At 42.0% G+C, this 24,459-nt stretch overlaps 1 protein-coding gene across 1 annotated transcript; it reads left to right on the top strand.

The window, feature by feature from the left end:
* The first annotated feature begins 10,514 nt into the window (after window positions 1-10,514).
* Window positions 10,515-15,115, top strand: tnnc1a (troponin C type 1a (slow)). Its single transcript, XM_054779329.1, has 6 exons — window positions 10,515-10,799; window positions 11,846-11,876; window positions 12,030-12,176; window positions 13,471-13,585; window positions 13,953-14,089; window positions 14,401-15,115. The coding sequence occupies exons 1-6, from the start codon at window positions 10,776-10,778 to the stop codon at window positions 14,430-14,432; spliced, it is 486 nt and encodes a 161-aa protein (XP_054635304.1). The 5' UTR covers window positions 10,515-10,775; the 3' UTR covers window positions 14,433-15,115.
* Window positions 15,116-24,459: the final 9,344 nt, after the last annotated feature.

The following is a 24,459-nucleotide window of genomic DNA, read 5'->3' as shown; positions in this document are numbered from 1 at the left end:
ACTGTAACCCAAAGTGGAGCCAAAGAAAGTTGCAAGTGCCAGCATTTTGATGAAGATCATGAGAAAGAATATTGTATTAAATGAATAACTCATGACAGAACAGGAAGATGGCGTCCGTGGTGTGCCGGATCGTGTCTTTGGGAAGAGTAGTCTTCAGTGAAAGTAAAAGTAACCTTAAATGTTCATTTAGTCCTTTCCTTTGTTATTGATATGCATTTAGAATTGCTTTATGCATGTAAAATTGTAATTATAAAACAATAAAAATGTGTTTTGTGTTAACATTTTTGAGTCAACCACTGATGACATCATGGGGGTTTCCATGTCGTTTGCTTGCTAATAGGATGCTAACAAGGGAGGATGTTTTCTGATTTAAAAATATATACTGTATATACAGTATATATATGTATATTAAGAATGCAGATGGACTCTCACAGTGTATTAATAAGATGACAAGGCGTGCTCCATATTTTACGCTAACCAGAGAATGCATGCAAACTGAGGCAAAATCGTGGTGGAAATTTTCAACGTTAACCAAAAAACACACTAACCGGGGCGGACACTAACCGAGGTTCTACTGGAATAAACTTTTTCATATGTATATGTACAAAAAAACTCAAGCATCGTCTGTCAAACTTTGTAGCTGTAGAACTTTAAGAAGTATCATACATACAGTACAGTGGTGTGGTACCTCGGTTTTTGGTATTAATTTGTTCCAAAAGGTTTGACAAAAACTGACTCAACCCAAATATATTAACAAGAAATACATTTTACACAGAATAATTAAAACAATGTGAAATAATTATAGAGGATGAACGGGTGGAATGTATTGTTGAAGCAGTCTTCCTGTTCAACCTGGTGAGATCAAATTCAATAGTGCTTCTCACCTTCTTTATCAAATTGCTGGCGCTCTCAACTTTCTTTGGCCCCATGGCGGGTTATATAGCAGACGCACTCAATAAAAGATGCACGACTAGTGAGTCAATAACACGTAGGGTGCTTTGTTTGGGCACTTGATTTTTGCGGAATGATACAGTGCGGAGAAAACGGACTAGTTTGTTACATGCAATATTGCACAAAAACTAAGAGAGTATGCAAAAATTGAGACAAAATTTAAGCGAAACTTTTACATGAAAAAACGAATCATACAAAAAATGGGGTGTACGAAAACCTGGGTTTGACTGGGCCTTGGCCATAAACACGGTAAAATATGTGTTTGTGTTTGCTTTTTCATCTAGTAATTAGTTGGTAGGCTGCAACTATACCTGGAGGATTATTCTGGTTTTAGATGGTTTCTTTGGTACCAAAGTGACTCAAATCCTGCATGAGCACTGCAAATTATTTGCCACTTGCCAAAATTTAAATGACTTTCTAGTGTACCTTTAGTTCAGAAATGTTCCAATTGAGCAAATAACCCTCAAAATAAGTGATTTTGGTTTCCCCAGCAAATAAAGTCTTGTTCAAAGATTCCACAACATCCAAAGGATGCTTAATTTAACAACTGCAAAACAACAATGTTTTACCTTTCAGTTCATTAAAGAGAAAAGTAAAATATACTGTAAGCCATTTTTGATGACCAATACAGACAAATGACTAAATTACAGATTTCGTAGAACTTGGTATACTGGTTAAAGAAAATAAATATTGATGTTATGAAATTAGCACTTGTGGTTGTGAATTTTAATAGCACAAGTTAAGATATGTATTCATGGAAGAAGTAGACCTTTTTTGTAAAGACTTTTTGGCCTACTAGTAAGATTAAGTTGGGCTTATTTTGGTGAGTTTCAGGATACAGTTTATTCATTTGCACTAATATGTAATTTCATTTTCACTTATTTCAATAATATTTCACTTTTTATTGGTTGTATGAAGTATTTTATTCTGAAAATCAGTATTCTCAGTTTGAAGGTCATGTTTATTTCTAGATATAGAAATCTTAATTTACAATTTTTTTTTTATTAAGCAAAATGAACTAGCAGCATAGGCAGATAGTTTCACTAGTTTTAATTTTTTCCCTAATATCCAGTCTTTTTATCTCATTTTTGGCAAGCCCTTTTTTGCATTTGAGATGGATTTTGGCTTATTTCAAGATCTGTCTTGTCCTTGGTGCATGTGCCACACCTCCAGAAGGTTTCGAGTAAATCGGGTTTGTATTTTTATTGTAATCAAGATAACTGCGTCTGTTCTTGTTATTGGTTAACAATGTCAGAAGAAGTCTGCTGTGAATGAGGTCATTAAAACCATGAAACATTTACAAGTTATGATAATAGAGTCTAGCATCTAATGTCAAACATTGTCCATTCCTGGCAAACTGTCTGACCTCAGATTTTTCTGAATTTAGAATAAAATCTTCCTGCCGAAAATAACAGAAATTAAGCTGTTCTCCAGTTAGTTGGTAACTTCACAGGCTCGCTTTAAGCGGCATTCTTTACTTCCCTTTAGAAGTTCTGAGCACTCGGCCGCTGCAGGAGTCTAGTGCTGTTAACAGTTCTAGCTATTATCGACTACAGCACGGAGTACCAAGCTGCTATTGGATTTTCGTCACTGTACTAGTCATTGTGATTCAACTTCCATCATCCTGCAGCATCCCCATGGATGCATTTGCCACTTCTGCCCTCAGCTGGCCTAGAAAAACAAAATTCAAAATGCAGGGCGATACCAGCTCTATGAGCCACAAAAAAAGTTTCTGTCGATCTGCACTCAGTAGAAGCAACTTCACTTAGATTGCAGTGGATTTAGGGACATTGAAACACTGCCACAACCCCTGAGGGAGGCTGAATTTCATTTCAGAGCGCTGCTGTTTGAGTGCACATGCAGGCGAAGACGCTGACATATCACTTTGTGTGTGTTTGTGTGTGTGAGCATATAGAGAAAGTATTCACCGACACCAGCAGGTTTTCTCAACGACATTCATGATGGCTGAAAATAATTATTGTGATTTCCAATCGCAAGTGGTGTGAAAGTGTTTGCCCCCGTCCTGATTTCTTATTTTTTTTGCAAGTTTGTCACACTTAAATGTTGCAGATCATCAAACAAATTTAAATAATAGTCACCGGCAACACAACTGAACACAAAATGCAGTTTTTAAATGAATAAATCCAAACCTCCATGGCCCTGTGTGATAAGTGCCCTAAACACAACAACTGGTTGGGCCACCCTTAGCAGCAGCAACTGCAATCAAGCGTTTGCAATGACTTGCAGCGCTGTGGAGGCATTTTGGTCCACTCATCTGTAACCCAGGGTTTTATTCATATTCTATTTTATATTACATACAAAATTCTATATTCCATAATTCTATATTTCATACATACATTCAACAGTCTGTTCATAGTCATTATCGCTGTCGATATAAAACAAGTATTCACCATCGCGAGACTTCGCATTGTTGTCATGTGACGTCATTTACTTACAAGGAACGCGAGACTTGTGTGATAGAGCCAGACCACTACTTCCTGGTTGGAGAGCGCCATTGCCGTCTTATGTTGCCGACCGTTGTGCCCAACAGACTTTAACTGCTGAGAGTTGTGATTGGGTGTGCAAACACTGACGAGACGGGGAACTGGTTTCAAGTCCCATTCAAGTCCTGTTCAAGTCCCGGTGCAAGTTCTGGAGGCAGAGCTGCTAGGCCACGAGCCTGATCCACGGTGGAGTGGAGTGATCTGGTGGTGCGGTTCACACGCTCACTGCCTATTCTCACCTGTACTGCCACACATACAGTTGGACTCTTTCTAAACGTTTTGCCCTTTGTGTGGGGCTATGGGACAGTTGGCAAGCGAGCAAGCATCCCGGTTTATATATGGTGTCCTGACCTTTTACACTGTCTTTTGAATGTGCACATTGTATATATTGTAAATATTTGAGGTTGTTAATACATTCACCACTTTGCATCCAAATACTGTGTTTGTCATTCATTGAACACCTTCCATTATCTAAAATTGTCGCATGCTGTATTGCACTACATGCTACACATCTTTGCAGAATTGTTGTAATTCAGCCACATTGGAGGGTTTGTGAGCATGACCCGCCTTTTTAAGGTCATGCCACAGCATCTCAATAGGATTCAGGTCAGGACTTTGACTCGGCCACTCCAAAGTCTTCATTTTGTTTTTCTTCAGCCAGAGGTGGACTTGCTGGTGTGTTTTGGATCATTGTCCTGCTAAAGAACCCAAGTTGGTTTCAGCTTGGGGTCACAAACAGATGGCCGGACATTCTCCTTCAGGATTTTTTGGTAGACAGCAGAATTCATGCTTCCATTTATCACAAGTCTTCCAGATCCTGAAGCAGCAAAACAGCCCCAGACCATCACACTACCACCACCATATTTTACTGTTGGTATGATGTTCTTTTTCTGAACTGTGGCGGTACTTTTACGCCAATCTAATGGGACACGCACCTTCCACAAAGTTCAACTTTTGTCTTGTCAGACCAAAGAGTATTTTCCCAAAGGTCTTGGGTATCATCAAGATGTTTTCCGGCAAAATTGAGACGAGCCTTAATGTTTTTTTTGTTCAGCAGTGGTTTTCGTCTTGGAACTCTGCTGTCCAACCTCAGCAGTAACGGCGCCCTGTGAGAGGCTTTACTTATGCAGCTCAACAATCCGACCAGGTTTCATGCTGCATCGAGGCGCCACCATATGCTACGTCGGCTCGCTCCATTTTAAACTTCTTAAAAGATCCCGATGGTTTTGGAACAAAAAGTCAAGTGGTAGACCCCAAAAAAGCCAGAAGATCTGATTGGCTGTCCATTAAGGCACAGGACAATCCTGGGCCCAGATAAAGACTGTTACAGGTGTCCAGTGTAGTCCAATGACCATCAGCTGGCATCCGTAAGAGAAGGGTTTTAACAACAAAAAATGTCTTCAGAGGCTTTGTCTCCTTTAACGCCACAAAATTATCCATTTGGAAGACACAAGAGCACCAAATATGGGACAGAAATGGGACCAAAAAAGTGGTCAAAATATGAGAAGAAATCATTCAGAATATTCTCTGATGAGAAAAAATGTAACCTTGACGGTCCAGATGGCTTCCAACGTTGCTGGCATGACCTGGGATGTTTTCTACACAGTACAGTGGAATCAGTCAATGGAACAAGGGAGCTTCAGGTTGTGCATGGGTGTCAAACGGCAGCTGATATGTGAAGATGTTGCAGGAGGCATCCCTCATGACTGAAGGCCCTCATCTGTGTGGTAATGACTGGCTTTTTCAATGGGGCAATGCTGCAGTTCACAATGCCCGCTTGACAAAGGACTTCTTCCCGGAGAATAACGTCACTCTTTTGGAGCATCCTGCACGTTCCCCTGATCTAAACCCAACTGGGAACATTTGAGGATGGATGGTTTACAAAAATGTACATCAGTTCCAGGCAGTGGATGTCCTCCGTGAAGCCATCTTCACCACCTGGAGCAACATTCCCACTAGCCTCCTGGAAACACTGGCATCAAGCATGAACAAACCCATTTTTGAGGTGATTAACAAGAATGGCGCAGCTACTCTTTACTGAGTTCTTTTTGAAAATTTTAATTCTATTTTTGGGGACGAACAGCTTATTTCACTTTCTGTGTTGAAGCTCTACTTAGAACCAATGCCAAATGGCCATTTTTGCATTTTTCAACTGGTCTTAAATGTTTTTTTCAGGAGTGTATACATTTTTATGGGCAATTACTTGTGTTCATTTTCTATTTGTGGGTAACCCCCTTGAATAGCAAATAGTGGGACCTCATAAAAAAAAACACACACAGGCATGTGACGACTACAGTGTGTATTTAAAAAATAGGCTTCCAGAGGTGTGAGTATGAGTGTGAATTGTTGTCTACATGTGTCAGCCCTTTGATTGGCAGGTGATCAGTGCAGGGTTTACCTCACCCATCACCCTAAATCAGCTGGGTTAGACTCGGCTTTCCTGTGATCCGAAACAGAATAGGGCGTATTGAAAATGGATGGTCATCCGACAACACTCCATCATCAGAAGAACACCAAACTCGCCGTGAAGCATGGAAGAGGCAGCGCCATATTTTGGGGCTGTTTTTCTTCACTTGGACCTGGAGCTTTAGCCACGATGGAAGGGATTACAAATACCAGAGCATTTTGTCACAAAAGATGAGGACAACGGTTACCTTTTATTACAAGACCAGAAGAAGATAATAGCGGTGGAATGACTCGCCCAGACTTAATCCAGTTGAAAGTCTGTGGGGTGACCTGATGAGGCCTGTGTACATTAAATGCCCTCTCAAACTGACAGATTTGGAGCGCCTGTGCAAGGAAGAACAGTCAAGCTGTGACATGCTGGCTGTGACTCCTTCAGGAAAGAATGGATTCTGTAAAATCATGTGAATTGTACATACGTGCATACCCTTTTTCATAATGATTTCTTTTGGATTTCTGTCATCTTTTAGATCACAAAAGGGCTACCCTTTTAACCGTGTTCTTCTTGGTGCAAATGTGTGTTTATTTGCACAGTATTGTTGTATTGCTGGTGCGTACATGTTTGCACGCAACTGGACTGTCAGCTCCAATCGGCGCCACTTTGAGGCGTTGTTATGCAACGCTAAGTGACCGACTCGTGTTTTCTGATGACAACACACATCACTACCAGATATCACAGCAACATATTGTGTGGATAAAGATACGGTAGATACTGTATGTGTCATGTAGGGCCCTACAGTATACACGGTTAAACTAATCATGTGTTTTACTGGAGAGGCACACAATTCTTTTACCTCTATGGTTTGTTATCATACCACATACCATTTTGAGACCCCCCAAAAGTGCTCTTGAAAACAAGACTTGTGTCAAATGCAACATTAGTGGGGCTACTCGTTTAGTGAAAAGGTGATAGGCAACTTGGTGGTCCAGTGGAGTGGAAAACGTTCTCCGCTGGCGGAGGGATCGTTCCGTGTGGCCTATTGCCACTCACGTGCCACTGGCCTATTAGAGCTCTGATGTTGGGAACCAAGCGTTTCCAGAAAGAAAAAGAGCAAAGTGAAGACCACCCTTTCCTTCATCTCTGAGCACAAATCTCTCAATTTGGTTTGGTCTCTAGCTGGAGAAGGGCTTCTCATGTCTTGGCTTTGCCTCTCAGTCACAGCCCACCTGATTAGGAGCTGCTGGCAGCCTGCTGAAATAGATGGACAGAACGAAAGAATAGAGAACGAAAGAGAGGCTGACAGACTCAACTCCCCTCCTCCCCTTTGGTAATTAAGGAGGTGAGGACGCAGGGGGTGAAGAGAAGGAGGAGAGGAGGAGGAAGCATAAGACCTATGCTTCAAGCTCAGCTGCATGTCAGACCCGATCATTATGTCACATTAGTGTTTCAATTGGCTTGAATGCTCTTTATAGCAGGAGATGTTGACAAATGGCGGCCAGCTGATTCAGTGCTGCCTGCGTGATCTTGGATGAGATGTTTATGTGCTTGATCATGACAAATTGTCTATCTGACAGGTGTGTTGTGTCACTACGGATGCACCAGCACGTGTGCATACAACGTGGTAGCGTAGAAAAGGAGATGTGTACATGTATTAACCTGGATTGTGACCCACCCTGTGGTTCTGATTGGTTGAGGAGACGAAGAATAGAAAATGATACAGTCACTCCGAGGACCGAATGTAGCGGCGGGGAGGCAGAGAGGGAGGTGGAGTTGAGTGGATTGGGGGGGGGGGGGGGGGGGGGGGGGGGGGGGGGGGGTCGTGGTGGTGGGGGAAAATAGCCCCGCTCATCTTCCTCTCATTTTCTCCCCGCTACTACCCAGCAGAGTTTCTATGGCAACCCCTCAAAAAGCGGTGTGCGGTGAATTGTGGATTTGAGATGCTGGGTCTGATTGCGGCGCGTGGAAGAGATGGCTGCCTCTTTCGTCAGCCTTTCCCCCTTGTAAGAGGAAATTGGTGGAGAGGGCCAATGAAACGGCACACTCCATATGCTTGCTTTCATGTGGGCGCCAGTCTTGTGTGAGATGCTCACGCAACATAAAAACAAACCGAAGCCTTACATTCAGAACTGAGGCCCCCTGCGGAGCCGCTCATCACTCCTGGCAGCCTCCAGGCCGCACTCAGCTCTCCAAATATCCAAATATGTGTGACCGTGCACACTCATCCTTATGTTTTGGCATCAGCTGATGGACCACTGATGACAATCCATTTCTATTCTCCAACAGAGATGCACAGCACTGTGCCTTGTGTTGGTTGTTATTACAGCCATTGCCTGAGAGAGACACAAGGACAAGCAGCACAAATCATGTTTAACTCGCAGTCCCTCCCCTCTGCCTCCCTCTCTGCCCTGTGCCTCTACCTGTGTGTGTCAGCCCTGTGAGGTCTTTGTCAAGGCGCACAACATGCGTGTGTATGTGTCTGTGTGTTCAGTGTGAGCTCTCTGAGTGGCAGCACGATGCTTGTAAGCCGTGCCAGTCCCCATTAGCATCCCATTATAAACCAGCATGATCACTCGTCACTTTGAATGCCTGCTGCAGTGTGCTCTGTGTGTATGTGTGTGTGTGTGTGTGTGGGAATCACACAGTCAAATGATTGCGATGGCCTTGTTTCAAAAGAGCATAGAATAACAGCAATGTTTTGCACTGTGTACTATTCAATTTCAATGTGTCTGCAAGTGTTTGGTTTGTTTGACCCAGATTTCTCACCTACCCCACTGTTGGTAAATTGGATATCCGGAGGCAGCCTTGTGCAACTATTACATTCAAAGGACGTGAAGTGAACAGTGCCATCTGCTGAGTGGGTCTGTGCTGCACAGGAATTACAGCACCTCCAATTGCGCCTTTAATACATGTATGCATTATTAGTTGTCACCGCAATGCCACACGTGGCATGAAAAAATGAAAATAAAAACTCCTCTCTCCAGCTAACGTGTATCCCTTCTGGATAATCCACATCATCGCTGTCAGGTTCTGTGTCAGGTTCCAGATAGAAGCTGCCTGTGGATTATCCCTAGAAATATCCCTATAGCAAGATCGACGGCAGAAAAAATATGCTTCATGCAGAACTTCGGTTGCATTGCTGCACAACAGGATACTTTTTCATTGCATTCATGACGTGCACACAGCAGGTTAGAGAACATTATTGTTTCAATGCAAAACTCAAAGGTCATTTTTGTGTCATTTTTTTGCAAAAAGGGGTGATTTTTCACTCACCTGCTAGTGCAGTACATCAAATAAGGTGGCTTAGCGTGTTTATTGCATCTGTAAAGGCGTGTACGTCACAATTTTTGGAATGATTTTCATCGAGCTTGATTAGAGCATTGTTCTTTGTCTTGTATCAATGCAATTTCGTTTAAAAGTGCACGAGGCGCACCTGCCCTGTGAGATGCCTTCAGAGGATGTGCAGCCGCCTGAGAAAATAAAGAAAAAAAATATTTGTGAAGCCCGTGAGGGTCGAATAATTTTGAGCACAAGTGTACGTTGAGAGAGCAGAAAACGGGGTGAGCTGAAAACTATTTTTTTTTTTTTTAGGGAGGTGGGAAGGATGATTTGATAGATTATGTTTTGTACATTGCGTGACATTGTGTTTTTATACCGTGCTGCTATGCACAATAATCCTATGCCAGTTCATTTATTCATAAAGTGAAACTCTTATGTTCAATAGGCTGACTACACAGAGTGAAATATTGTAAGAACGTATTTCTTAATTTCTAAATTATTTTGATGATCATAAAACCCGCAAATTAAATATATCATAAAATATGAAAATTGTCCAAAAAAAAGTTCAATATTCTAAACTGCTAGTTTGCGCTCAGCTGCAAAATCTTCTGAATTGATCTCTTGGTCCGAATAGTACTCCTGAAATCACTTTATTCTAATTCGAATTATTATTATTAAATAGTATTCATATTAATGTTTGAATTAATATATTTTTATTAATATTGAAATGGATTATGTTCTATTTTTTATTTGGCGATTGTCTTCAAAATTTCAGGTAAATTTTAATAGTTATGACTTGAAATTTCAGATGACTAAATAAATACTTCTTATCTAGATTACTACCCTTGTTATTATTATTATTCTCTCCTTGGGCTCAAGAACCTTTCGAAGAATGGCACAAAATGTCAGTTAAGGCCAAAGGTTCGTCATGGGTTATGTCAACGTATGTCATTTTACAGTACAAATACAAATGTAGTGTTTTTCGCAGCACCGTCGTTCTCACTTTTGACCGCCATGCGATGTTGCTGGCTCGTAAGCACCGATCGTGTTATTGCTGTCACGTGTCGCTTGTCTGCTGCGGACCACGTGTGCCACATTCCCCCGTGCACGTGTTTTTATCCTCCACAATCATGTACAAACACCCTTCACACCTGCCTCTGATCGAGCTGCCTCGCTTCCTCTCCCCTCCACGGACCTCTGTGGTCTGCTTTGCATCGCCTCCCGGCCTCCGGCCTCTCACCTCCTCCACCGCCCCCCTACCCTCCAGAGTTTTCAATGTCTCCTGTCCAGTTCTGGAGGAATTTTGAGTGTCTCTATAGCCCCCTCCCAGAAGATTAAGCTCCACCACACTCACCCCCTCCTCCTCCCGTCATTCCTTTTCCAAGTATGCCCCCTAAGAGCTGCTGCATTTTTATCTGAGCCCGGTGATTGTGACGGATTGGCCGCATGACACACAGACACACATTTGTGGACGCACACCAAGGGGAGGCTGCTGTGTCTGGGGAGGGACCAGACAGCGGTAGGCTCTGGGTATAAAACCTCGCCACGATGAGGCCAGCGTCCTGCCCTGGGCTGGAGAGTACCCACTTCCTCTGTGACTGCAGGACACCGTCAAGACAGGCAGCAGACCAGCCGCCAATATGAACGACATCTACAAGGCAGCGGTACGTCCACACACAAGTCATCCAAGTGTGCTTTCCTTTGCTTTGATGCTTGCTGAAACTTTTTGTTGTCAACAATTGCATCCCCCTGTAGATAAATAGGCCTTAACACTGTCATCTATTTACTTCCAGCATGGAATATTGTTATGGGCATTAGTCTTAAATGGCGCCCGCCAGCAGCCGGTGTCAACCATCTCTAGAGGTTGGCTCTATCAGAAGCGATAGGGGCCACTCAGGAGGCCAGCTTCATTCATGACTCCAAATGGAACAGTCCAACTTCATATGTGCTAATTTGGGCTGGTCGCTTGTGGTCCTCTGGTGCCAGAGAGGGGCTTCAGGTTTAGATAACCCAATCCCCCCCACCCACAGGGCTGAATTCCAGCATTATCTGAGAGCCTGCAAGTTGCGAGGCTGTCTGTCCGCCTCTGCCGGGACCGACAGCCGCCGGCCTCGTCCTCTTGCGTCCCCGAGGAGAGGTGCAGCTGAGACAGTGAAACCACACAGGAATGTTTATTACACATGTTTGTGTGGATGCATTCTTGAACATATATCATCCCTTGAGCGAGGGGAGGTGCATTTAATTTATAGTGGACAGACAAACAGACAGACAGAGAGACACTAACTCTTACATAAGCAGCTGTCTCCTTCTCTCAATCGTGGTAGCTTTGCCAGGATTACTGTTCTATTGTTGCGCCAGAGCCACAAGCTATGCTAATTTAAAACACTGTGTATTGTGTCCTTTATCTACGGTTCCTGATCCTCCTGTCTGTTTATTTTTAACCCCGCCTCTTACTGGCTCGCACTTGATATATAGATTCTGTGTTTAGTCAGGGATGGCCCCGCGTATGCGACTAAAAATATCACTTTTTGTCGGCAGAAAAGCGATTAACGCCAAATTAGAATTAACACGGGATTATTTGAAACATTGCACCACTGCAACAAGACGTTTTGAGTTTGCGTGTTGTCAAAACACACACAAATCAGCAAATAAGAGTATGTTTACATTTTACCAAACGACTAAATTATGAATTATTCTGTACCTCTTGCAGGTTGAGCAGCTGACAGATGAACAGAAAAATGGTATGAGAATTGTGAAGCTTTACATTTCATGCAAATGGCGCACGCACGCGCACGTCTCATTGCAAAATACCTGAAAGCAAATGAGTTATTTATGAATGATTATGCCAACGTCTATACCACTTTGTGCTGATATCTGTTTGGGTGGTCCTGCAGAGTTCAAGGCCGCCTTTGACATCTTCGTTCAGGATGCAGAAGATGGCTGCATCAGCACCAAGGAGCTGGGGAAGGTGATGAGGATGCTGGGCCAGAACCCCACACCCGAGGAGCTGCAGGAGATGATCGATGAGGTGGATGAAGATGGTAAAGCTTACTGTGGCGGTTCCAAGAAAAAAAAATGGCGTAGCAGCCGCTATAATAAGGACTTAGACACAGACATATTATTAGTTCTATTGTAATATATATTTATATTTTTATTATTATAATTATTATTCATTCATTCATCTTTAACTTTTAGCTACCCACATTTTTTTCCTGGCCGTTCTGCACCACATTTGCACGTTACTTGCTGCTACGGCAAGTGTATGATTGCTGTGTAAATACTGCACACAGTAACCCTTCGCCGCTTTGCTCTTCAAATTTCACGGCTTCACTCTGTCACGGTTTTTCAAAAATATATCGATTAATAAATCATGCTTTTTCGTGGTAGAATACGGCCTATTATTAGGCAAAAATATGCACGTTTAAACAAATGTTACACATTTTTCGCCCACCTTAAGCATTTTCACGCATAAAAATGGCTAAATGAAGTAAAATACAAATATAAACCATTCAGAAGACGCATTCAAAGACATTATGATGATATGTAGCATTCCACACTGGTCACTAGGTGGCTGTGGTACCGTCATGTTCGGTGAGACACAAAAGCACCAGACTTGATCGCCTCAACAACAGACTTTTATCGCAGGTTTGAATTATCTCACAACAGACCCAATAATTCCTAAAAAAAACACGGGCCCCAGTTGCAGCCTAAATCCATGCCAAGCTAAAACTCCTGAACCCCCTCACTTCCTGTCTGCCGCCACTCACCTCCCCTGGCACCGGAAAGCATTTACAGCAATACACAAGCGCACAAGTGTTATTATTAGTGTCTTAAATGGCTTATTTACTCTTATTATGTCTACTATATTGGCTAATACAAGTATAAAGGTGACTGTAGGGGTGTTAGGTGATATATAGAGGGCTCTAATAATGTTAAAAATCTTATTTAAAAGGTTGTAAACAGGTTTTCTATGCTCTAACTACAAAAATATTTGATTTATAAATATGAATCCTACTTGGCGGAAATTCACTTATCATGGTGGGGTCTAGAACCAAATTCCTATGATAAACAAGGGATTCTTGTATACCACATATCACATTAACTGTGGTGTTTTCAACTCACAACCAAAAGCAGAGAAAGGATACGGGACCCAGGCAGACACAGTCCAACAGATACACACAAACACGAAATCCTACAAAAATAGCACTATAGGATTCCGAACACATTAAATAATTTATTCTGTCGTAAAACTAAATCAAGAAAGCACATCTGGATGGTCACTCAATGCAAAAACCCTCATGAAATCACAGAACTAGATATTGTTTGTCTATGCAGGGAGTGGCACGGTGGACTTTGATGAGTTCCTCGTCATGATGGTGAGGTGCATGAAGGACGACAGCAAAGGGAAGTCAGAGGAGGAACTGGCAGAGTTGTTTCGCATGTTTGACAAGTGAGTTCCTGCTTGGCACAAGTGCCTTCTTCATTGTCCCTCATGTTGAACGGAATACAATCAGAAGCACAGGTGCACTTTCCGATGCGGCAATAAGATGGAATGAAACACCACCAGACTAGTAATCAGGTTTCAATGCACATGCACTGAGAAGTGCCAGGAAAATCTCCATAATCCTTTTTGGCAGCCCGTATTATTCCAACAGCCTCTTCGTGTGAGTCAGACACCTCTAGTCAGTGTTTTTCTCCCTTCAGTGAAGCATCACAAACACTTACACCAGGACGCAGATCAAATTAGAGGTCACATGCTAACACGCCACGAAGCGTACATGCACATTTGTGTGTTTTTCACACCTGTGACTGTGCAGGAATGCGGACGGTTACATCGACCTGGACGAGCTGAAAATGATGCTGGAGTCAACAGGAGAAGAAATTACTGAGGACGACATCGAGGAACTAATGAAAGACGGGGACAAGAACAACGATGGCAAAATTGATTACGACGGTGAGGAGTTTGAAGTCGCCGATCGACTGTGGTGCTCCTTTTCCTCTTGTCTTACATCTTCTCGCGGGAGGAAAGGAAACTGTACAGGAAATCTGGAAGGGTTCGAACCTGCATTGAGCATCACTGTGTGACGTTTGCATACTATCCCCCTGCTTTGTTTTCCGCCCAAAGTCAGCTGGGATAGGCTCCAGCATACACCCGCGACTCTTGTGAGGATTAAGCGGCATAGAAATGAATGAACGAATGAAGGAGAAATGATCTTATTGTAAGTTATAGCAGCTATTTACTAACACAACCTGTTCCTTCTACAGAGTTCTTGGAGTTCATGAAAGGAGTGGAGTAATCCCGCACACCGCAGCATTACTTTTGTATTCCTCCGTCACAACTGGAAAACTGGAAGCTGACTTGGGATGGAGCTCGGAACGACTTTGCAAGATTTCCTGCATCTGACTGTTTCTGTTGTATTTTTCCTACCACCTCCTCTTGCATTGTTGTAAATACAATTTGTAACTGTATACTGAATTTGTGTAAATGTATTCCATTTGCCATTCTTGTTTCCCTTGGAAGTTCAGTTTACACGCATTTCCACCGGGGGGTTGTGTAGCTGTATACACAAAGCAGAATCCACCCATGAGTCAACCCAGTGACTGTAAGACCAATCACAAAGTTAAGTATATGTTGTGATGCACATTGCAAACATTTTTGTATGTTTGAGACACCCTCAGGACTTTTTATTCCCCTCTCATAACCCTGGAAAGCATGCATTTTGTGCTTGGAATGTGTACTCATGAAATAAACAAGAGGCATTTGTCAGAGCAGTTATTCACTTTGATTCACTACGTGTAAACAGTCCATAGTATCGGCTGAAAAGGAGATATCGATTCATATCCGCATTGCTTTTTCTGCCGGTAATTATATTGGTGTGTGAGCCATGACGTCGTGCTCCACACGGGAACAAGCTTTCTAGCTCAGTAAATCCGGGGGCCGGAATACCTTCGGAGTGTAAATAAAGTAAACCCTTGCCACTTTGTGCTTCAAATTTTCTTTGCTTCATTCAATCATACATTCCCATGACATTTTTTTCTCCCTTAATAATAAAAAGTTTCATTTAAAGAAAGACAAAGTAAGAAGCCACAAACATACCACTTCCACATGGAATGGGAGGAGAAGTTGTTTTCACTATGTCATGTCTGTCGGCATGAAATGTAAAAACAAAAGGGATCCAAGTCATCCTGAGTTGGGAAGCCATGAACAAGACTGTGGCCTGGAAAGACGATCACGCCCCCCCATCCTGTTTGTGTGTGGTGTCTTGTACAAGTCAGTCCAAGCAGCATGTACTGTACGACTGGAGATGCTAGTATCCTTGTAGTCCATTATACACCTTCTGTACAGAGCGATAGAGTGAGGGAGCGATGTTTGAACCACAAATACGAGGGACTCCCTTAATTAATAAATGATTGCTGACAGACAGTCGAGGGACGACTGTCAATTATCACTGCTTTATGATTGAATATGGCAAATTAAGCATTTTCAAGAATAAAAAGGGCAACATGAACTAAAATACAAATATAAGGCATTTAGAAGACATATTCAAAGATGTTGTGATATGTAGTATTCTACGCTGGTCACTAGGTGTGAGTAACGTTACATTGATGAGACAATGACCTGGATGAATGAGAACATTCATAGGCATATTTCTGAACATTTTGGATTTGATGCCCTCAAAATGGTGAGGGATTAGGAAAGGATGGGGAAACAATCTCAGGTTCAACCTCAGATGTAGACAACAGCCTATGCCCACAAGCCTATGCCCATGCTCCACCATGAAAGGCTACAGGACAGACAATATCCTGGAAAACAACCCTTGAATGAGAGAGTAAGGCATGTCAATTTTACCAATGAAAGCCCCAAGGTAATATTAGACCAAATACTCCTCAAACATGAAGGTCACAATGGAATACAAAACCAAAAGCAAGACAAACAAGAAAGTTTCAGAAATTACAACTGAGACACTGCAGTTCTGCATGACAATTGTTCAATTGGCAGCAAAAAACTGGGAACTCAACCAATGAGGAACTACAAAATACATGGCTAAAGAACTTTCCATTCCATTCCATTCCATTTTCCGCCACTTATCCGGGTCCGGGTCGCGGGGGCAGCTGTCTCAGTAGGGAAGCCCAGACTTCCCGGTCCCCGACCACCTCCTCCAGCTCCACCGGGAGGACACCAAGGCGTTCCCAGGCCAGCTGTGACACATAATCCCTCCAGCGTCTCCTAGTTTTTCCCCGGGGCCTTCTCCCGGCTGGGCATGCCCGAAACACTTCACTAGGGAGGCGTCCGGGTGGCATCCGGACTAGATGCCCGAGCCACCTCAGCTGGCTCCTCTCGATGTGAAGGAGCAGCGGCTCTACTCTGAGCTCCTCCCGGATAACCGAGCTCCTCACCCTGTCTCTTAGGGTGAGTCCCGCTACCCTACGAAGAAAACTCATTTCAGCCGCTTGTATCCGCGATCTCGTTCTCTGTCATGACCCAAAGCTCATGATCATAGGTGAAGGTGGGAACATAGATCGAACGGTAAATTGAGAGCTTTGCCTTCCGGTTCAGCTCTCTCTTCACCACGACGGTCCGGTACAGCGACCGCATTACTGCAGACGCTGCCCCGATCCGCCTATCGACCTCACGCTCCAACCTTCCCTCACTCGTGAACAAGACCCCGAGATAATTGAACTCCTCCACCTGGGGCAGGACCTCATTCCCAACCCGGATGGAGCAATCCACCCTTTTCCGACTGAGAACCATGGCCTCGGATTTGGAGGTGCTGAGTCTCATCCCAGAAGCTTCACACTCAGATGCAAACCGTCCCAGTAGACGCTGCAGGTCACAGCCCGATGAGGCCATCAGGACCACATCGTCTGCAAATAGCAGAGATGAGATCCTAGTGCCCCCGAACTGGACTCCCTCGACACCTTGGCTGCGCCTAGAAATTCTGTCCATGGCTAAAGAACTTGTCAGATAGAAATCTTACCCAACCGGAGAAGGAAGTTTTGGCCAAAGGGTTGAATTTTGCCATGCCACCACAGCAAGTTCCAATAGTTGATCTGATCAATGCGACAGAATCAACGATTAGGAAAAATGACTGAAACCGAAGGACTAAAAAGAGACCCAACTGGTGGGTACAAGAAGAAAATTTTAGAGCACCTGCACGATTAGCCGTGCACTTTATTACTGATTATACCCAAAGAGACCATCTCTGGCATTCATGGTCTTCTTAAAATACACAAGGAAGGGGCCCCCTCAGACCCAGTGTCCGCAGCATTAACTCTGTAACTTACAATATTGATAAGTATGTGGCCAACATCTGGCCAACATCTTAGCACCTGGGCCCGTTGTTCAAAACTTGGTTATTTATTTAACCACTGGTTAAGTGGACTTAACCGACCGTTAACTTTATCTTGTTGTCCAAACCTCTGTTAACTTTAACCGGCTGTTAACTTGACGTTAAAGTTAACAAACCTAAGGACCACCACCGACTTGTCAACAAGTGGTTGACTCTCAAGGTGGAGTTCGCGGCTAACGCTGCCTTCACGAAGCCACACGGTCATGTCTCCTTACGTGCACTGCTGATGTCTGGGTTATGCATTACTTCACACTTTATTGTACGTTGCGGCTTTTCAGCACATGACAAATTATTTATATTTACAAGACAAAAAAAACTTGCTTTTAACTGCCTAGGTTTTAAAGGAAACTATTTTGTAGTATATGAACCGGGCAAATTCTATCTTAGTCATGTTTAAGAACAACTATTTTGATGGAATAATTGACATAGAGCTATTTGAGGCTTTATCGGCGTCACAAGATTGTATTTTCATGAAAATGCAATTTGAGACGATAGTTACATTATTTTTGAAGCATTCCAGACACTTGTGTAACAATAACAAATAAAACATACATTTGATAAATATTGCTCATGTGTCGTTTATGCATGAATAGCTATGATACGTATTATCATCTTGGCACCAATAACAGGTTAAACCCTGAGACTCTTACTTTGAAGGCGAGCCGACTTTCAGTATTTTTCCAAACTATATCAGTTTGTGCTGAGCAAAATATTTGTATTTAATTGTGTCGTTCATAAATTGCTTGCTTGTTTTAATTCATAAAACATTTAGCTTCATTTTTTGCGGACTACAATTTGAACATTTTTAAGTTAAGCGTGTCTGGGCTCTTACTTTGAAGGCTGGTTGAGTAGTTCCGGTATCCGGCGTAGGGCCCGAGATGAATTTTGCTGTAAGGCTGGAAACTATGTTAAATATTGCTTAATTTATTTAATAAGATATTTTACTAAAATATTTTTGTTTAATTTTTTTTTTTAATTTGTTAAATCGTTTCACTATCAATATTTTTGCTAAACCGGAAGTCAACAAAATGAGGAGTTGTGGGATATATTGGCGCCAACCAGTGACGTCAACCACACAGTTAACTTTGACGGTGCCCTGAACTAACGACGTGACTAACCATGTTTTGAACGACGTTTATTTAACGGTCGGTTAGCTTACGGCAGGTTAACCCCTAACCACCGGTTAAAATAACCGAGCCGTGGGCCCTGGGCCCGGTTGTTCAAAACTCGGTTACAGCTACACGGCTGCACAGCGGTGTACGAGACAGAGGATGTTTACAGTGATTATAGCGAAGATTTCAGCAATGTGTCAACAGTTTTCGAGGAGAAAAGACAAGAGAAACATTTGGAGATGAAGTAGAGAACTTGCACAACATGGACTTATGCCTTACGACATGGAGATGAAGATTGGTCGCCTTCAAACCACAGAAGCGTAAATAACTCTGCAGTTGCTTATCCTTCAATTATTGCTTTAAATCGGCTTAATAAGTGTAAAGGGGTCTTTATAGCCTTTTTTATTGTGTATTTTGGCGCCCCCGCCCCACCAACATGTTGCTGTGAAAAGATGATTATAACAAAATGGTTTGCAGGCTTGTTGCTATGGTGGAATAGTGTTTGAAACACAATACGTAAACAAGACATGACTTACTCCATTCTGTGGCAACTTTGACGTCGTTCTTCTTGCCTTTTTTTGGCATAGCATCCTCTTCCAAAATGCGTTTCTACCGTACTTTCAAGCCAAATGCTTCTTGTAAAGGTGCTCCTTAATAGCAGTCATCAGTGAAATGTTCACTGCAAAGAACAGAACTTGAGATGGGCGTCAATTGGTCTCTCATTCTCTGTACTTGCTTCGTTCATTGCAGTCATAAATCTTCGTCTTTTGCAAAAGAAAACAAACTTACAGTATCACTCAGATATTGTGAACAGCCAGCAGCAACGCAATGTTTTGGCATGACTGCTATTTTGATGAAAAATATACCAAATGAAGAGGTTTTGTTTACTTGGCTTCAGCTGAGAGGTGTTACTCTGCAGATGTCACGTCCGGAAATGATGCTTTACTTCGACAACAAGTTCATCATGGCTGGCACTATGAACCATAAATGTAATTTTTCTGAATTTAGCTTTAAAAAAATGAACAATGTAGAACGTAATTACAAACAATATACTGTATAACATATTTAAGCAAGGTTGATAAATCAAGTAAGTGACCCTTTAACATATATACATCCATGCTACTCGAATTACATAGTAAACCTAAAGCTTTCTACGTAAGTCCTGGCGCAAACTTAGTGCTAACTTCGGGCTAAGTTAGCTTTGTTGTGCTAACGTAAATTCATTAGATTATGTGTGTGTTACTGTTGTTACTGTGGAACATGCAGGGATTTTTGAGCGGACAGCAAGTGTACTGTTGAAACATGGATATGGAGGGAAATGTAGCATTTCAGACCTGTTGCTGTTCCCCGTGTGTTTAAATAAACACATCATATAGCATCGCGTTTTGCCGTGTTTACAGTCAGTGATTTGAGCCATTTTTGTTTTGCTTGTTTGATAGAGTAATGAGATATTGCATTTGTATCCCCTCTTTGTTTTATTTCCTCATCCAATTTCCAATATTTAAACAGATTTTTACATTTTTTGTTATTTGTATTTTTTACGAAAACTGAACGGACTAAAACTAGACGAAAACATTTTAGTTTTCGTCGACTAAAACTGGACCAAAACTATCCCATATAGAACTGACTAAAACGCGACTAAAACGAGAAGCCTTTTCATCCAAAAGAATAAGACTAGAAATAAAATGGCTGCCAAAAACGACAGGGAAAATATCACACGTCAGGAAGAATCGCTTGGAGTCGCATAATGTCATAATGTGTTCATTACATGACATTAGTTTGCAGGAAGAGCTGCTGCCAACGTCGGTATCGGGATCGTAATGAAGTGCTGGACAATATCGGTACAATATCGGACAATATCAGTATGGGGTATTGGTAAGAAAGCCAATATCGAGCATCTCTACTCTTATTACATATTTACGTTAATGGACCCGAGAGGTTTTACTCCTAAATCACACGTCACATATGCACCTGGGCTTTTCTGTGACACTGATCTGTCCAACCCAAATTGTGATTCATCCAAGCCACTCGTTTCCTGTGGTGGTGCTTGTCTGCGGCATGCGAGTGATTCACATGGTCACTGTGATACTCTCTTGTTACGTGGTCTACTGAGACAGGAGCTATTTATGTCTAATCATGTTAGTGCCCATGTTAGGGGATCTGGACTGACTGACTTCATGTTGACAATCCCATGCCTTTGTCCTTATAAGAACTACATAAGTGGTGCATGCGACACGACAGCGGGTCGTCCCTGCGGAGGATTGAAGGACAACTGTAAACCGGTACACCTCCTCAATGAGCGTATAGCTGAAAATCTCACATTTGGACTTGGGACGTCCTCTTTGAGCATATATGGTGAAATATCTTTTAAATCTGCCTTGTGAAAGATCAACGTAAAACTAGCTGGTGGAGAGCTGATCTGACCTGATCCGATCAGCTACCTTTTTAGGACATTTCCATGCATGATGTTTTAAAAACAAATCTACAGCATATAGACACGTACACATTAGGTGTACATTCGGTGTTTAGTGTACATTCAGTATGGGATGGTGACTGACAATGTCCAAACTGAGTATCATTATCCTGAATAGGTACAGTACATGTTTTAACTGGGTTTAGGGCAGGGGTGCCCAAACCTTTCCCCCCGAGGGCCACTTTTTGATGTTTTGTAAACCAACACTTAGATATGCTAAAAAGTTCAACTGCATCTCAGCTTTGTGATATACTGTAGGTTAAAAAGTCCATTATTAGTATGAACTTTGGTCTTCGCTCTTTTTCCCATTTTTGCTGTTTATTTTTCTCAAATGTTATATATAAATATATATATATAGTAATTCCACGTCATTGTAAGTCTAGACGAGCCTTGGAAACCGGAAGACGACTGAGTTATGCGCATGTGTTCTTTCTTCTTCTGTAGTTTGGTGTGTCACGTGGTTGTGTCTGTGTGTGTTTACAGTGCCACACGTAGGTGTGCCTTGTGTATTACATCGTTTCCCGTCTGGATGCAACTATTTACTAATCCGGCACAGTGTGGAATTTTTTTTCAACCGGACAAAAAAAAAAATCCCAGGACCGTTTCCGTGTGGACAGGGCCTAAGTGTGGATGTGGGGAGTCGATCCACTGAGCTGTCTTGATGACCCACTGCAATCGTTTCTTTTCGGATGCAGTGTGGCTGGCATACCGCACCATCCATAGGTGAGGACATGGTAGACGTTTTTCAGCAGAGGTGCAGGGAGTTTGTTCCTCCTCAGCATTCTCAAAAAGAAGAGACGCCGCTCGGCCCTTTTGATGATGTGGGTAGTGTTCACAGTCCAGCCCAGGTCCTCTGAGATGTGCAAGCCAAGGAACTTAAATCTGGTGACCCATTCCACTTCCTCCCTATTGATGCTCAGACCTGAGTGCAGTGTGGTTCTCAACAGTGTGGTCCTCTTTTGTCTTCTTGGTGTTGAGGCTGAGGTAGCTGTCACCGTGTCGGAGTCAGGGCCACATGGTGGCCTAGTGGTTAGCATGTTGGCCGCACAGTCAGGAGATCTGGAAGATCTGGGTTCAAAAAACGTGCATGTTAGGTCTAAATTGTCCATAGGTATGAATGTGAATGGTTTTGTCTGTATGTGCCCTGCCATTGGCTGGCGACCAGTCCAGGGTGTACCCCGCCTCTCGGCCAAAGTCAGTTGGGTTAAGCTCCAGCATATCCCCGCAACCCGAGTGAGATAAGCAGCACAGAAAATGGATGGATGGTGTTGGAGCCATGAGTAGCAATGCAGTCATGAGTGTGTACAAGACTGGACTCAGTTCGCCTGGAAGATTGTACGTCTTGCTAGCTCCACGGCTAATTCCGGGATGTTTTCATGCAGCCAGGTCTCGGTTATCACCATGATACAGCTGTTTATCAGTTTGTTAACCAGGGAGCGGACGTTGGTGAGAAAGACGCTTGGACCTGCTGGTTTATGCGGAGTCGCAGTTAGCCTAGCTTTGATGCAGGCTTGTTTGCCTCGTTTCCAGTGTCTTTCTCAGAGCTGCCTTCGCCTCCTTTCTGTCTGTTCCCGTTGCCGTATCCTCTCCGGGAACGAATTGAACCCTTCTCGGATGGGCGGTCCTGTGTTGTTTCAAGCAGATAAGTTCGGTTCGGGTGTAAGTACTTCTCATAATATATAATAATAATATAATAATATGTAGTTACTAACTGAAGGTGAGCACCGGGTCTCTGCGTCTACGCGCACCGCCATCTTGATTTGCAAACATTTACACTTTCTTTAATATTGCAACTCTGTGCTACTAAAATGGCACTATTTTTCTTCACAATATTATGAGTTTATTCTCGTAAAATTGCAACATTTCTTCTCATTAGACTACAACTTTTTTCTGTCAATATTTGGACTTAATTCTCGTAAAATTACATCTGTTTTTTCCATTTCTGTTTTTTTTTTTTTAATATTTATTTTCCAACTATTTTAACTTCCTTCTTGGAATTTTTTTCTTGTAATTATGACTTCATTTCCATAATATTTTGACTTTATTCTTGTAACATTGTAACTTTTTGAGCTACCTAATTTTCCAGAAATTACCACTATATTTGTTGTTTTATTTTTCACAATATTGTGACTTTAAGAAAATAACATATCTTTCTTTCATATTTCAACTCATAATGCTACTAAAATGTCATTATTTTTCTTCATAATATTATGAGTTTATTTTCGTAAAACTGCAACATTTCTTCTCATTAGAATACGACTCTTTTCTGTCAATATTTTGAATTAATTCTCATAAAACTACAGCTGTTTTTTCCATTTCTGTTGTTCTTTCTTAATATTTATTTTCCAACTATTTCAACGTCCTTCTTGGAATTTCTTTTTCTTGTAATTATGACTTTATTCCCATAATATTTTGACTTTATTCTTGTAACATTGTAACTTTTTCAGCAACCTAATTTTCCAAAAATGACAACTTTATTTGCTGTTTTTTTCTTTTTATTTCAACTTTATAGTTGAATTTATTTGGACATGCATGCAAGTTACATTGGAATACAATTCACAGCTGTCCAAAAGGAGTAGGAAGAAGCAAAGCTTACGTATTTAATGCTACCCCGCATCCATTTTGCATCAATTGCAATACATTTGTTCACTTCCTGTATTCCAAATGCACTCTTGCTGGATTAAAATACATAGGAAAATGGTAAGGTAATGTAATAATGTGGTAAAATGGTAGTCTAAGTTTTTGTCACCATAACTACTTCATAATTCGTAATAAATAAGAAGTGTAAAATAGACTTAACAGAACATAGTTGGATAATTAACTCACAAGAATGAATAGTTAATAATAAGTGTAGTAATGATTAGACATAGCATTGACAAATAAAATAGAATAGAGTTTATGTTACTAAAATGACGTTATTTTACCTCATAATATTACAATGTTATTCTGGTAAAATGTCTATTTTGTCTTGTTAGATTATAACTTTTTTTCGTAATATTTTTTCTGCATTCTTGCAAAATCACTGCAGCCCCCGTGCTGCACTTTGGATAGCACTGGGTTTCAGAGTCGCCAAAAGCAATGTAAACACATCACACCACATTGCTGTCCAGTAAACTCACAGACATGAGGTTCCTGGTGAGAATACCCAATCTCCTTGTGACGGATATGCGTCAAAAGGTACAAAACCAACCGTATACTGTAGCACTGATGCGATTATATGCAGTTACAATACGCTGGCCACTTGATGTCAGCAGTCAGCTGATCAACACATACAAGTATATGCTCACATCGGATGCAGGACAAGGAAACAGGCTTGTGCAACTGCAATATCTAATCCGAGAGTCAGTATCCTCCTGACTGATAGCTGGAAACCAACTCGGCAGCACAG

This window comes from Dunckerocampus dactyliophorus, chromosome 1 (assembly GCF_027744805.1).
Source record: "Dunckerocampus dactyliophorus isolate RoL2022-P2 chromosome 1, RoL_Ddac_1.1, whole genome shotgun sequence".
Classification (NCBI taxonomy): domain Eukaryota; kingdom Metazoa; phylum Chordata; class Actinopteri; order Syngnathiformes; family Syngnathidae; genus Dunckerocampus; species Dunckerocampus dactyliophorus.
Note: the sequence above shows the minus strand (reverse complement) of the source record. Positions and strands in the feature narration are given on the sequence as shown.

Excerpts from the sequence above, each read along its gene's own strand:
- tnnc1a (XM_054779329.1), top strand. The coding sequence starts at position 10,776 with ATGAACGACATCTACAAGGCAGCG. Across the intron at positions 10,800-11,845 it reads ACGACATCTACAAGGCAGCG|GTTGAGCAGCTGACAGATGA; the intron begins GTACGTCCACAC and ends TACCTCTTGCAG. Across the intron at positions 12,177-13,470 it reads CGATGAGGTGGATGAAGATG|GGAGTGGCACGGTGGACTTT; the intron begins GTAAAGCTTACT and ends TTGTCTATGCAG.